We start from the raw sequence: 14,495 nt of genomic DNA, 5'->3' as shown, positions 1-14,495 counted from the left end.
CACATGGGATATCTCACCTTTGATTTACCTCTTAGGAACACCAAAGTGAATGACCCACTGCAGTCATTCAGAATGTCAAGGGTATGAGCACTATATGTTTTTAAAGTCACTGAGGTTATCATTCCATAAACATGGACCATGAAAACAATTGTGAAAATATGGAAGAAAATGCAACACAACTTGCAAAAGACCACAGGTTAGTATGAACAGGGAAGGGAGGTTTATAGGAGATCCAAACCAATGCTTAACATCACCTAGTTCCTCCATAAGCATATATAGAATAATGGGAAGATTAACAAGAATGCTTGTGATTATAGTTTTCTAAGCCCTATGCATGTGAATTAGAGGAACCTTTTATATTTCCTTGCCCTCTTAGCCATAAAAAGCTAAAGATATATGCAGGATACCACAAACAAAGTGTCCTTCCCTGGGAATTATCAATTTATCTACAAAGAACTCACTGTCAAAATCATGAGTGTCCCTTTTCCTAGTCTCTATATGCCAAGAAAAGAGGACAAGCAACTTTGGGATCATGAAGAACTGTCATCTTTAGCTAGCATTCAGGAATCCTTATACTCTGAGCAAAATCCACTCTGAGATGCTGCCTGGGGATCACTCAAGATCTCTCTTCCCAGAGAAAGAAACCAAATTAGTGCCTGGAGACCCTGAATATGGCAGATAAATACATAATAAAATGCTAATTAACGTGACTTAGTGATGCCTGAGCCTTGGCCAAGTACAGGAAAAGGCTCACAATACAAAATAAATAATACTAAGCCAAAGATCTTAAAGACCTAAAGTCCCATTACAAATTCATACAGAAGACATAGGATTATAGAAAAAATTAATTTATGACATCAAAGATCTTCAGCATTGCCTGTACTGGGGAAATTCCCACTGGTTTCTGAGACAGAGAAGTCAGATCTTCAGACAGTAACAGAGATGAGGGATTGAGGCAGATATACAGTGAAAGAGCACTAGTACAGAGAGAGGAAAGGAAGAAACATAAAAGAAGAGAAAACAGAGCCAGACAGAGATATTTCTACCAAGAGCACAGAGTAGTAGAGATGAATAGTCAGAGGAAAGTGACTCAAGTATGGAGAATTCATAAACATTTTGGAAGGAAAATGTAAGTTCAAAAACTTATTCTCTGAAAAAAAAATTTGAGTAATTACTCTATAATACATTTTTGTTAAGTACCCAGGAAAAGATCAACCTGAGGAGAAATGACAAGGAATTCAGGAATAATGCCACTTACGTAGGAGCCAAACCTAGTCAGACAGGATACTGATTTGGGTCAATTGGATGGAGGACAATAATATGACCTGATCCTGTTGCTTACATTCAACTTTATATCACCCACCTTGAAATTGTTTTTTTTTTTTCTTTCCAAGCTGAAGTTTTATTTCAAATGTAAAAACTGTTTCTTTAAAATGCAGGTAAATAAAGCAAAAGGATACAGTGCTCTTTTCCTACAAGTTAACCAGCCTATCCAAGTACAGGGTAATATACAGTACTTAAATATTGCTAGAACTTCACAGTAGTTTAGTGTTAAGACATCTATATTTCGATTATGAAGAGATTCTCAGTGTGTGATGCTTGGTTTGGAGGTTTTCTTCACCGACTTCCACTTTTTTCATTTAGATGCACTGAGGATCAACAATGAAAAACCAAACTGCATTTACTGAGTTTATCCTGCTGGGCCTCACAAACCGACATGAACTCCAGGTGGTGACATTCATCTTTCTGTTCCTCACCTACATAACAAGTGTCCTAGGAAATCTGACCATTATCCTCCTCACCTTATTAGACCCTCACCTCCAGACCCCTATGTATTTCTTTCTCCAGCATTTTTCCTTCTTAGAAATTTCCTTCACATCCATTTTTATTCCCAGATTTCTGACCAGCTTGACAACAGGAAATAAAGCCATCAGCTTCACTGGCTGCTTGACTCAGTATTTCTTTGCTGTATTTCTTGGGGCAACAGAGTTTTACCTCCTGGCCTCTATGTCCTATGACCGCTATGTAGCCATCTGCAAACCCCTGCATTACCTGACCATCATGAGCAGCAGAGTCTGCATACAACTTGTGTTTTGCTCCTGGCTGGGGGGAATCCTGGCTATCTCATCCCCTATCATCCTGATGAGCCAGGTGGATTTCTGTGCCTCCAATGTGCTGAATCACTATTTCTGTGACTATGGGCCCCTCCTGGAGATTGCCTGTTCAGACACAAGCTTCTTAGAACTGATGGTCATCCTCTCAGCGACTGTGACTCTGGTGGTTACTCTGGTGCTGGTGACACTTTCTTACATGTACATTATTAGGACCATTCTGAGGATTCCTTCTGCCCAGCAAAGGACAAAGGCCTTTTCCACTTGCTCCTCCCACATGATTGTCATTACCCTCTCCTATGGCAGCTGCATGTTTACATACATCAATCCCTCTGCAAAAGAAGTAGGCGCTTTCAACAAAGGAGTAGCTGTACTCATTCTTTCAGTTACCCCCTTGTTGAATCCCTTTATTTATATCCTAAGAAATCAACAAGTGAAGCAAGGCTTCAAGGGCACTGTCAAAAAGATTGTGAAGTTTTAATTTAAAAAAAAGTGCTCAAATGGCCTTTGAGGATAAAAATATAAAATTATATGTCATAATTTCAAGAAACCTACAGTCCAGTGGGAAAGAAAGGTGTATAAATAGTAAATTTGTAAGATAAAATAAAATAACATGTTAACGGTTATTAGTGAGATGAATGAAAATCCATAAAATAGAAGATTTGGAAATAATGAACTCTACAAGTAAGACCAGGAAATGATTTACTCAGGACTTTCAATTTGTGAAATGAAATATAACTGTTTTGATACTTTGGATGGATCTCAATAAAAGTGCATTCAAGACATATATATATAATTGGTTTAGGAGAGTAGGAACAATAATTTAGTGGGGGAAAAAAAGAGGCCAGATTATAAAGGTATTTTATTACAAACTACAGAGTTAGCTGGGCACCGGTGAATCGAGAAGTTATACGGAAGGAAGTGACATTATCAGCCTTGTTTTGAGGGGAACAGCATATAACATTTGAATTGTTCTTCAACCCTAGACACTATGTTCCCAACAAAGTCTCAATATTCTTTATTCTCCTCCCCTTTTTCATTTCTCTTTCAACTGTAGTCATTTTAACTTCCACGTTTCATAAGAGGAAAAAAAGGAAAAGATACACATTCAGTACACTTTTCTCCAAGTGAGGGGGTATTACTAGAAATGCTCAAGATTTTTTCAACTTAAACATCCATTTTCTAGAGGTTGTAGGCAAGGTTAGACAGAATCTCCTAGACAAAATCTATTGTTTCTTTCCTTAGCTGCCATTTCTTTCATTTAATGGCATGAGATTCCCCTGTTCTCTCTTCTTTGGTAGTGCTGAGGATTTTTTTTTTCCTATTGTGATTTTATTTTCCTATTTTCATTTCCTCTCATTGGATATTAGGAAAGAGCAGTAAGTTTGTGATCAGTCACCACTCTTTCAACTTTTATGAAAACCTTCACTTTTTATGTTTAACATTTTATTTTATTTTATTTTACTTTAGTAACATTTTATTATTAACATATGCCATAGATACCTATTTTGTAAGATGACTATGAATTATCAATATAGTATGATATCTAAAATGTTCCAAATTATGAAACTTGGCAATCACTAGGAAATAGAGTACCCTACCAAGATCTCTACACACAAATTCAAGGTAACAACAACTTGAATTTGAATAGGTGTTGGTAGGGCCTCAAATTCATTGAACTAAGGACATTTTGGAAATCTGAATACTTATACATAATTCAGTAATATCCTAATGTATTTTAGTATGTTATTTGCAGTTTGGAATGAAAGCAAAATATCATTCGGTATATTCACATGAATTCTATGTGGTAGTATGTCGAGCAAAATGATACCTTGCAAGCATTTAAGGAACAAACTGGATTGGACTGATTATAAGAGTGAATATCCAGAACCACAGAAAATATTGCAGAGTGTAGAATATTCAGAATAAAAGGTCTTTTATGTAAAGCCAGTGTCATTTTGAATATCTATGGTTTGGTTTTTGTTTTTGATTTTGTTTGAGGGGTTTTTTGGTGCCTAAGCTACGATATTAGTAATGATAATTTATTCCAAGTTCATTGAACTACTTTTCAATTGATACAGCAATGTTCTTGAGGAGCTATACCTGAATCACTAAGTTCCTCCTAAAATTTATATTTCAACGAAAACCTATGGAGAAGTAGAGGCAATGTAATACAGCCATGAAAAACATAAGTTTTAGTTCAAATACCAGATTCTCAGTTTTCTACCAGAGTGACCTAGGGATGGCAACTTGATGTCTCTAAGTCTCAACTTTCTCAACTCTTCAATGTGAACAGACAATAGTGTCTATCTTACAGGGTAATTTTGAGCATTATATGAGATAATGGCTGTAGGAGTCAGTAATTATTAAGTACTTTAAAAAATGTTATCCACTATGTCAGAATGATAATGGCAAACAATATCCTTTTCAAGGAACTGGAGCTTAACTAATAAGAATGGGTATTAAATTGCTCAGTTCAATGTAACAATGACCATGAAAATGCTGACCATTCTACTTGGAGACCCTCTGCAGCAAGACAAGCTTATTTCTGCTATCCCTATTTCCAGTTCCCTGTCTGAATAGCCAAACCAGTGAAGATAAAAACCAGTTGGCTTTATCTACCCACACTTTAGATAAAGCCAACCAGAACACTTGGCAGCAAGCAGTATTAGGATTGGGCTGCTGTCAACTCCATGTCTCCCGGGTATCTCTGAGAGAGGGAAAGTGTGTGAGTAAACTGAGAGAGAGAAGGTTCCATGATCTACATCAAAGTTTAAGACCAACATCCAAAACTTCAGCCATCCTTTGTATTTGAGCATTTAGAAATGAATTTAGGAGGGAATGTATTACCTTCTAATGAGCTAGCTGAAAAAAAAATAAAGTCATGCTCTTCTGAAACTATTCATCTAGGCTGGTTTTATGTTAGTCCTACTCATAGATGAGTAAAAGGAATGAGTTTACTGATTTTTCATTGAATTACTGGAATGTTCAGTTTCTAGATCTATCAATTGGTTGGTCTTATCCCTCCTGTCAACTACTGCAGACAAGAATCAAAAGAAATAGTTCTAGCTACCTAGAATTCTCAGAGTAACAACAGAACAATGCTAGAGTTAGGGGTTAATGAAAATGAGTGAGGACTGATCTGCCACATTTAAGCATTCATTTTCCATCCCCTGCCTGTAAAGCCCAGAGAGCTTACAGAATTGTGGATTATAAATCTAAAGAGGTAGTCTTCTTCCAGTGCTATTTCTTAAAAAGAGTTTAAAAGAAAATTCAAAAGAAAAAACCAAAAGAAGAAAACTGGGGGAAAAAATGCTAAGTGTGATGGAAACAAAGATGGTTAATAGCTCTGCAATGACTTGGGCTCTCTGGCCTAGGGATCACTTTCATCTATTTTTTTAAAACTAATCTAAAAAATCACAAACTAGGGCTTAAGCTTCTGCCCACATACATTGGTAGATAGTATAGCTGAAGTTCCCAGGAGATCATGTGCTCAGAAGCCAAAATAACTATCCATCTGATGAAAATACCCACTGAGATAAAACAGATTACACACTGGACAACATATAATATAAAGGAGAATTATTGGAGCAGAAACATCAAGAATGTTATATAAATATAATTTCCTGAAAGAGATAAGGAAGATACAAATAAAGTAAAGTTTCAATAGCAACTAAAAAAATCAAGTACCTAGGAATAAACTTAACCAAAGATGTAAAAGACCTATACAAAGAAAACTACACAACTCTACTAAAACAAATAGAAGGGGATCTTAAAAGATGGAAAAATATTCCATGTTCATGGATAGGAAGGCTAAATGTCATTAAGATGTCAATTCTACCCAAACTCATCTACAGATTCAATGCAATCCCAATCAAAATTCCAACAACCTACTTTGCAGACTTGGAAAAGCTAGTTATCAAATTTATTTGGAAAGGGAAGATGCCTCTAATTGCTAAAGACACTCTAAAAAAAGAAAAACGAAGTGGGAGGACTTACACTCTCTGACTTTGGAGCTTATTATAAAGCCACAGTTGCCAAAACAGCATGGTACTGGCACAAAGATAGACATAAAGATCAATGGAATCGAATTGAGAATTCAGAGATAGACCCTCAGATCTATGGCCGACTGATATTTGATAAGGCCCCCAAAGTCACTGAACTGAGTCATAATGGTCTTTTCAACAAATGGGGCTGGGAGAGTTGGATATCCATATCCAAAAGAATGAAAGAGGACCCCTACCTCACACCCTACACAAAAATTAACTCAAAATGGACCAAAGATCTCAATATAAAAGAAAGTACCATAAATTCCTAGAAGATAATGTAGGAAAACATCTTCAAGACCTTGTATTAGGTGGCCACTTCCTAGACTTTACACCCAAAGTACAAGCAACAAAAGAAAAAATAGATAAACGGGAACTCCTCAAGCTTAGAAGTTTCTGCACCTCAAAGGAATTTCTCAAAAAGGTAAAGAGGCAGCCAACTCAATGGGAAAAAATTTTTGGAAACCATGTATCTGACAAAAGACTGATATCTTGCATATATAAAGAAATCCTACAACTCAATGACAATAGTACAGACAGCCCAATTATAAAATGGGCAAAAGATATGAAAAGACAGTTCTCTGAAGAGGAAATACAAATGGCCAAGAAACACATGAAAAAATGTTCAGCTTCACTAGCTATTAGAGAGATGCAAATTAAGACCACAATGAGATACCATCTAACACCGATTAGAATGGCTGCCATTAAACAAACAGGAAACTACAAATGCTGGAGGGGATGTGGAGAAATTGGAACTCTCATTCATTGTTGGTGGGACTGTATAACGGTTCAGCCACTCTGGAAGTCAGTCTGGCAGTTCCTTAGAAAACTAGGTATAGAGTTCCGTTCGATCCAGCGATTGCACTTCTCGGTATATACCCGGAAGATCGGAAAGCAGTGACATGAACAGATATCTGCACATCAATGTTCATAGCAGCATTATTCACAATTGCCAAGAGATGGAAACAACCCAAATGTCCTTCAACAGATGAGTGGATAAATAAAATGTGGTATATACACACGATGGAATACTACATGGCAGTAAGAAGGAACGATCTCGTGAAATATATGACAACATGGATGAACCTTGAAGACATAATGCTGAGCAAAATAAGCCAGGCACAAAAACAGAAATATTATATGCTAACACAAATGTGAACTTTGAAAAATGTAAAACAAATGGTTTATAATGTAGAATGTAGGGGAACTAGCAATAAAGAGCAATTAAGGAAGGGGGAACAATAATCCAAGAAGAACAGATAAGCTATTTAACGTTCTGGGGATGCCCAGGAATGACTATGGTCTGTTAATTTCTGATGGATATAGTAGGAACAAGTTCACAGAAATGTTGCTATATTAGGTAACTTTCTTGGGATAAAGTAGGAACAGGTTGGAAGTTAAGCAGTTATCTTACATTAGTTGTCTTTTTCTTACTCCCTTGTTATGGTCTCTTTGAAATGTTCTTTTATTGTATGTGTTTTTTTTTAAATTTTTTTCATATAGTTGATTTAAAAAAGAAAGGAAAGTTAAAAAAAAAAAAAAAGAAAAACAAGGAAAAAAATATGTAGTCCCCCCTTGAGGAGCCTGTGGAGAATGCAGGGGTATTGGCCTACCCCACCTCGATGGCTGCTAACATGACCACAGACATAGCGGACTGGTGGTTTGATGGGTTGAGCCCTCTACCATAGGTTTTACCCTTGGGAAGACGGTCGCTGCAAAGGAGAGGCTAGGCCTCCCTATAATTGTGCCTAAGAGCCTCCTCCCAAATGCCTCTTTGTTGCTCAGATGTGGCCCTCTCTCTCTAGCTAAGCCAACTTGAAAGGTGAAATCACTGTCCTCCCCCCTACGTGGATCAGACACCCAGGGGAGTGAATCTCCCTGGCAACGTGGAATATGACTCCTGGGGAGGAATGTAGACCTGGCATCGTGGGACGGAGAACATCTTCTTGACCAAAAGGGGGATGTGAAAGGAAATGAAATAAGCTTCAGTGGCAGAGAGATTCCAAAAGGAGCCGAGAGGTCACTCTGGTGGGCACTCTTACGCACACTTTAGACAACCCTTTTTAGGTTCTAAAGAATTGGGGTAGCTGGTGGTGGATACCTGAAACTATCAAACTACAACCCAGAACCCATGAATCTTGAAGACAGTTGTATAAAAATGTAGCTTATGAGGGGTGACAATGGGATTGGGAAAGCCATAAGGACCACACTCCACTTTGTCTAGTTTATGGATGGATGAGTAGAAAAATAGGGGAAGGAAACAAACAAACAAACAGACAAAGGTACCCAGTGTTCTTTTTTACTTCAATTGCTCTTTTTCACTTTAATTATTATTATTGTTATTTTTGTGTGTGTGCTAATGAAGATGTCAGGGATTGATTTAGGTGGTGACTGTACAACTATGTAATGATACTGTGAACAATCGAATTTACGATTTGTTTTGTATGACTGCGTGGTATGTGAATATATCTCAATAAAATGAAGACCAAAAAAAGAAAATAAAGGTTGAAACATTATTTTTTAAAACAAGGTAAAAATCAATCCTATTGAAAATTTCATAAATAAAATAAAGAATAAAATAGATAAGGCTAATGCTAAGAAAGATTCAGATTAGATTAGATTAGATTAGATTAGAAAATAAACACCAGAAGACAAGTGGCAATGCCAAAATAAAACTAGATAACAAGAGAGACAGGTGAAAAGAAGGAAAAAAATAAAGAGAAGGAAATAAGCATTTACTAGAGGGGAGAAAGAACAATTGACAAGCATCATAGAATGCCATTTAGGAAAGATTTTTAAAATGCAAGAAATCAAAGATTAAATGTGATATAAAATAAGGGAGGGATTTCCAGGACATCACAGCAGAGGGAAGCCACAGTGAGAATGAGGGAGTCAGGAGCCAGGAAGATGGTGGTCACCACCATCGGCAAGGCCTCAGGACAGGATCCCAACCTTGGCAGCTGAAAGCTCCCTGCAGAAGTAGTCTGCTGGAAATGGAATTACAAGAAGTAAAACTAAAGAGCATCCAGAAAGCAAGAAGGAATCTCAGTCTGATACCCATAGTACTGCTGAATCACATACTACCCAGCAACAAATTTCAATCCCTAGAACTCCTAAAACTGGAAAGAGGAAAAGCAGAACTGAGTCCTCATTACCAGAGACGACTGTTCAACCAGCTACTGATGGGGAGACCTCTGAAGCAGAGTAAAATTGTTCTATGTCTGAGATCCAGGATCCCATTTTAAGAGTAACTAAGAGAAGACAAATATTAGTTCCATGCATTCCTGTGTCCAGTGTTAGGAAAAAACTGAAAATGACTGACATAAATGATTCTCATACTGAAGAAGAAGTCTCTGAAGCAGAATCTAATATTTCAAGTATTTCTAGAATTGTGCCTTCCACAGTAATAACTACAAGAACCAGGAAGTGTAAGGGTAAATTCTTAAAAGATCCAAGCCAAGAATCACATGCAGAAGTTATTTCTGATGCTGAGTCAGCATGCTTAGACATTTCTTCATTTTCAGGAATTCCAACTAGGAGAACAACCAGGAGTGTGCAGAGGAAATTATGGGCAAAGACAGAGGAGAAGGATTCTAAGAGTATAGCAGAAAATGAAAAGCAAATCACAGCTACATCTATGAATTCTATGAATTCAGAAGATTCAGATACCAGACAAACTTCTCAGTTACTAGCAAATTTTCTTGCTCAAATAAACAAGACAGACTTCTACAATAGTGAAACTCACAGTGACTTTCATGATGATTCCTTCCATGGAAATTCAGAAAAATACTAACAACACAAAAATGTCCAAGTTTTCATGTAAGAGAGGGAGAAAGGGCCAATGTTACACCTCTTACAGAAATAACAAAGCAGAATTCTAAGAGTTTAGTTGAAGGACCCAAAGGAATAATAGATGAGGGAAAATAAACTAATGAGGAAAGTTCTCAGTTGAAGAGTCTTTCTGAACTTCAGGACACTGGACTTCAGCATTTAGCCTCTCAAAGGCTTTCAACCCCCAAACTAACAAAGCCACATCAAAGTCCTCAAATCTGAACTGTGAAGCTATAAGGAAATTGTTAGCTCGAATATTTGCAGTTGTGCAAGTAGAGAGATGGGAGCACACGTTAAAAACAAGTGACTTGATAGAGTTTGGTGACGATGGGGATAGTGATGATGTTAGAGAACACTGCACAATTATATGTGTTAGTGAAAACATAAATAATGAAAAGCATGTGATTTTGAATCTGGTACCAAATTATACACATCTCAGGATAAGGATGATTGTTTTATTTGTTCTCGGCGGTGATGAAAGCCAGCACTCTGGAAACAGTGAGAATAAAAGGACACCATGCGTTTTGTTGAAAATGGCGGTAAAAGGGAGTCATCAAATAGAGATTAAGGAAATATGTTACGTGACAATGCATTGTTTGTAACTGACACAACTCCTGGATTAAGTGTTAATAAAAATTTTTACTTGGAAGAGGAAGATAAGGCAAGTGAGGTTACCACTGAGGAAGAACAAGATGAGCAGGAGGAAGAAGAGGATGAGAAAAGTGAAGATCCATCAGACTATGACATAAGTAAAGATAATGAGCTCAGTGTCGAAGACAACTTACTGAATAACACAAAATCTAAACTTCTAAAGTTGACAAGCAGCAGCACAAACCCTATTCTAAGTATCAAGCAGTTGGGTGGTCTGTATATTAACTTCAATACAGACAAATCACAGTCTAACAAGAGAACCCTAATACAGATTAAGGAGAAAAAGAAAAATGAGCTTCTGCAGAAAACTAACATTATGTCTGATTTTGAAAGGAAAAAAAAAAAAAAAAACCACTGTGTTCCACCATATAGTGAATCCAAGCTTCAACTTCAGAAAAAAAATGCAGAAAAGTGTGACAAAAAACAGTAGACGATGGCCGGTTGGTACGAAAGCTCCAGAACTGACAGATGAACTTAAAAATGATCTCAAAGCACTGAAGATGAGAGCTAGCATGGACACAAAGATTTTACAAGAAAAATGATAGAGACGGCTTCCCCAAGTATTTCCAGATTGGAACCGTTGTTGACAACCCAGCTTACTTCTACCGTTCATGAATTCCCAAGAAGCAAAGGAAAAGAACTATTATGAAAGAACTGCTGGCTGATAATGAGTTCAGAAGGTATAACCAAAGGCAGTACTCAGAGATCATGGCTGAGAAAGCAGCAAATGCAACAGAAAAGAAATTTCAGAAGAAGAAGAAATTTCACAACTAAGATTCATTAAGCAAACCACAATATTTTTTTATCTCCTTTTGTTTATTTGCTAAAGATTTTAAAAACTAACATCATCACATAATTTAAAGTAGACTGACCCTGTTTATAAAGAGATTTCTGTTTAGAAAAAGTTCGTTTCACAGATAATCAATCACGTCTCCTTGGATAAAAATAGGTGAGTCTACAAAACACTCACATGGGTTTTAGATCTTTAAGGGGGGGAAAGGAAAAGGAAACTTAAACATTTTAAGATAATTAGCATTTTTGTAACATTTTCAATTTTTAAAGAAAACCGAATTAAAAGATATTCAGAAAGCATAAAGTTTGCTAGCATGTTCAAAGAACTTTTAAAAAGCCAACCACAGATATATAAATGATATCAAAATTAATATATGGTTTACAGTATGTGTTTGTTGAGGGGGCTGGTTGATGGACATGAAATACCCTGTAATCAGCTGCAAATTCAGATACAGAAAGTTGGTGAAGTTGGAATTGAGAGATTTGCTTCTCATAAAAATCATAGTTGAAAACAAAGGAATGATAAAAAGTATTCTTGGAGCAAATATATATTAGCTAAAGACCAAAAGATTAAATGAAGCTTGAGGAGTATAAATAGGACTTAAAGAAAACCACCTAGCAAGTTTGGGCAAAATATAGAAGCAGCAGCAGGAAAGCTGTTTTCCTTCCTTGGTAACTGTGAAACAGGAGAATAATTTATTTTATCCAGATACAATGTTGTGTTCCAAGAGAAACAGAATTAAAACAATATAATTTTGATTTAGTCAGCTTGTCTCTGTGGAATAAGGATTATGCATCCTGATTAAGCTGTCTTTCTGGTACCCAACGGCGGTATTTGGTCATTAATGCTTCTCGGTTAGTTATAGTTTTATTTCATTATTTATTGGACTTCTATTTTCCCAGCATACTACTTCACTGAGATTTCAGTAAATATGGACACTCATATTTTATATATACAGCTTGGGGTCACAAGCAAACTAGAAATAGAACTGACGATATTTACGGTTGGAATTAGGGAAGCATCTGTGTCTATTCTCTTTCCTTTTATTTCAAGACTATGATGCTTCATTTTCTGCTGGGTAAAATAAACCAGTATGAGAATTAAATATCAAAACATTAAAAGTGACTGAGTTAATTTACCCCTGAAACATTCTTCCAGAAGGAGATATTGCCAGAACATTTCTTCAACTTTTGCTACTATGGTGACAATGCCCAAAGTTGTGAATAATTCTGTTTAATACTTCCCTGCCTAGAAAACTGAGAAGTGGTCCAGTTATTCCTAGTCATGAGATGGGTTAGCTTATCTATCATTTGATTTTCACACTGTCTTCTGGCTCATGAATGCAAGCACAGGTTGAATTATTCAGTTCTTCAAAGCCTGCAGTATGACAAAGTTCTGCAATTGATTTTTGAGTGAAGTAACAGCAGTTTTTCTTACATTTAGAAGAAATTTTTTAATGATTTTAACATTATAGTGCATTTTACAGGGAAAACACAATTAGTATCCTCTGATCTTTTCCACACAAAGCAGCGATTAGAGCTTTCTGGATTGGAAAGCAGTGACGGAAAAAGAGCATTTAGCCTAAATTTTATGTCCAGCTCTTGTCAAATAACCCACCTTAGAGGCCCTAATGATATGCCTTTCAAGTATTTATTTTTAGTTAAATTTTTACATTCATGCTTTTGGATTTTTACTTTGTCTCCATTGATTCATTTTTTATTTTATTTTGTTATACCTATTTTTGTAAGCCACTAAAATAACTTTTGGAACAAAGCAGAAAGTTTTTAATGTATTTTTCTCATTCAGTGAAGTCAACTGATATTATTCAACTAAAAAGCACCTAAAGTCACCTGTAATTACATTTATTATAAGGGGTTAAAAAATTTAATAATAAGCAGTAATAGTATGTATAGCTTTCTCATCTCAAATGTGATCTTAAACTTATTTTCAAATCCTCAACAGTAATAAACAATAGTATCTAAAAATATAACTATACATAAAGGTCACAAGGTAGTAAATTACCCAGAAAGAAGACTTTAAGTCTTAGTTCAATGCTCCTAGTCTTCTCCTAGCCGTCTACAAACACCTGAATATTTGACTAATAGATCAATACATGTGTTTATAATGCTTTTTTAAGCAACACAACTCAGTTGAGAAATGGATTTTAGTGACTTTGGCCTGTGTCACTAAACTCAGTTCATTTGCTGGAACTTTTTAAAGCTTAATGACTTACAGAAAATACCTTTACTCCTCATCTGAAAAGCATTATAAAGCATACACAGTGCTGATACATCAGGGTGTGCTAATGAAAGAAGGGCCTTAAAATACCCTAAAAAGGTCCTGAAAGATTTCTAAATAGTCTGTATTTATACCCCATCTTGTTCCAAAAAGCTTTTAAAACAATTTATTAAAAAAAAAAAGCTACAACAAACTAACAAATAAATAAATAAATAAAATAAAAGGAGGCCCTAGAAAGCTTGCTGCACAAAGAACAAATCTGAAAACACTGTTAAAGGAAAACTCAAATGCAAGGAGAAATAAAACCAGAAGGATGCTGTTAATAATATGAAAATAAAAATTAATAACTAGCATTTATCATATAAAGTATCTTGTTGTCTGTTTAAAAAGTAAGATTCAAAGAAAAAAAGAGAAAGCAAATCTACAACCATAACAAGAACTAAAATTCTACAAAATATATACAAGGTAGGATTGTGAAAGCATGCCAAAGTAAAATGCAAGAAAAGTAAAATTTTGTCATGATCCAAGGAAGAAATACAAAAGAAATCAGTAAGTGTACATGAAGAAGCATGAGTCTTAAATTACTCACCACAAAAATAAAATAGGATTTATAACTTTAAGCCATCCAAATAAAAATTTATCTATTCAAAGACAAGAAAGGAGAAAAAAAGTAATATAAAAAGTAGAAGAAATGGAATATATAAAATAATATTGCAGAAATAAGTCTTAATAAAGCAGTAATTCAACAAGAACATATCCATTAAACTCAATAATAAAAAAGAGAACTTTTACAGGAGAGATCAGGAAAAAATATATATATACAGA

At 35.7% G+C, this 14,495-nt stretch overlaps 1 protein-coding gene and 1 pseudogene across 1 annotated transcript; both read left to right on the top strand.

Annotated features, from left to right (window-relative positions):
* Positions 1-1,662: 1,662 nt before the first annotated feature.
* Positions 1,663-2,592, top strand: LOC119541347 (olfactory receptor 6C4-like). Its single transcript, XM_037845186.1, has one exon. It carries the CDS (start codon positions 1,663-1,665, stop codon positions 2,590-2,592), a length of 930 nt encoding a protein of 309 aa, XP_037701114.1.
* A 6,448-nt stretch (positions 2,593-9,040) lies between these two features.
* Positions 9,041-11,413, top strand: LOC119542713 (annotated as a pseudogene).
* Positions 11,414-14,495: the final 3,082 nt, after the last annotated feature.

This window comes from Choloepus didactylus, chromosome 8, assembly GCF_015220235.1.
Source record: "Choloepus didactylus isolate mChoDid1 chromosome 8, mChoDid1.pri, whole genome shotgun sequence".
Classification (NCBI taxonomy): Eukaryota; Metazoa; Chordata; class Mammalia; order Pilosa; family Megalonychidae; genus Choloepus; species Choloepus didactylus.
The sequence above is the reverse complement of the archived record's forward strand: the minus strand, read 5'-3'. Positions and strand labels throughout refer to the sequence as shown.

Excerpts from the sequence above, each read along its gene's own strand:
- LOC119541347 (XM_037845186.1), top strand. The coding sequence starts at position 1,663 with ATGAAAAACCAAACTGCATTTACTGAGTTTATCCTGCTGGGCCTCACA.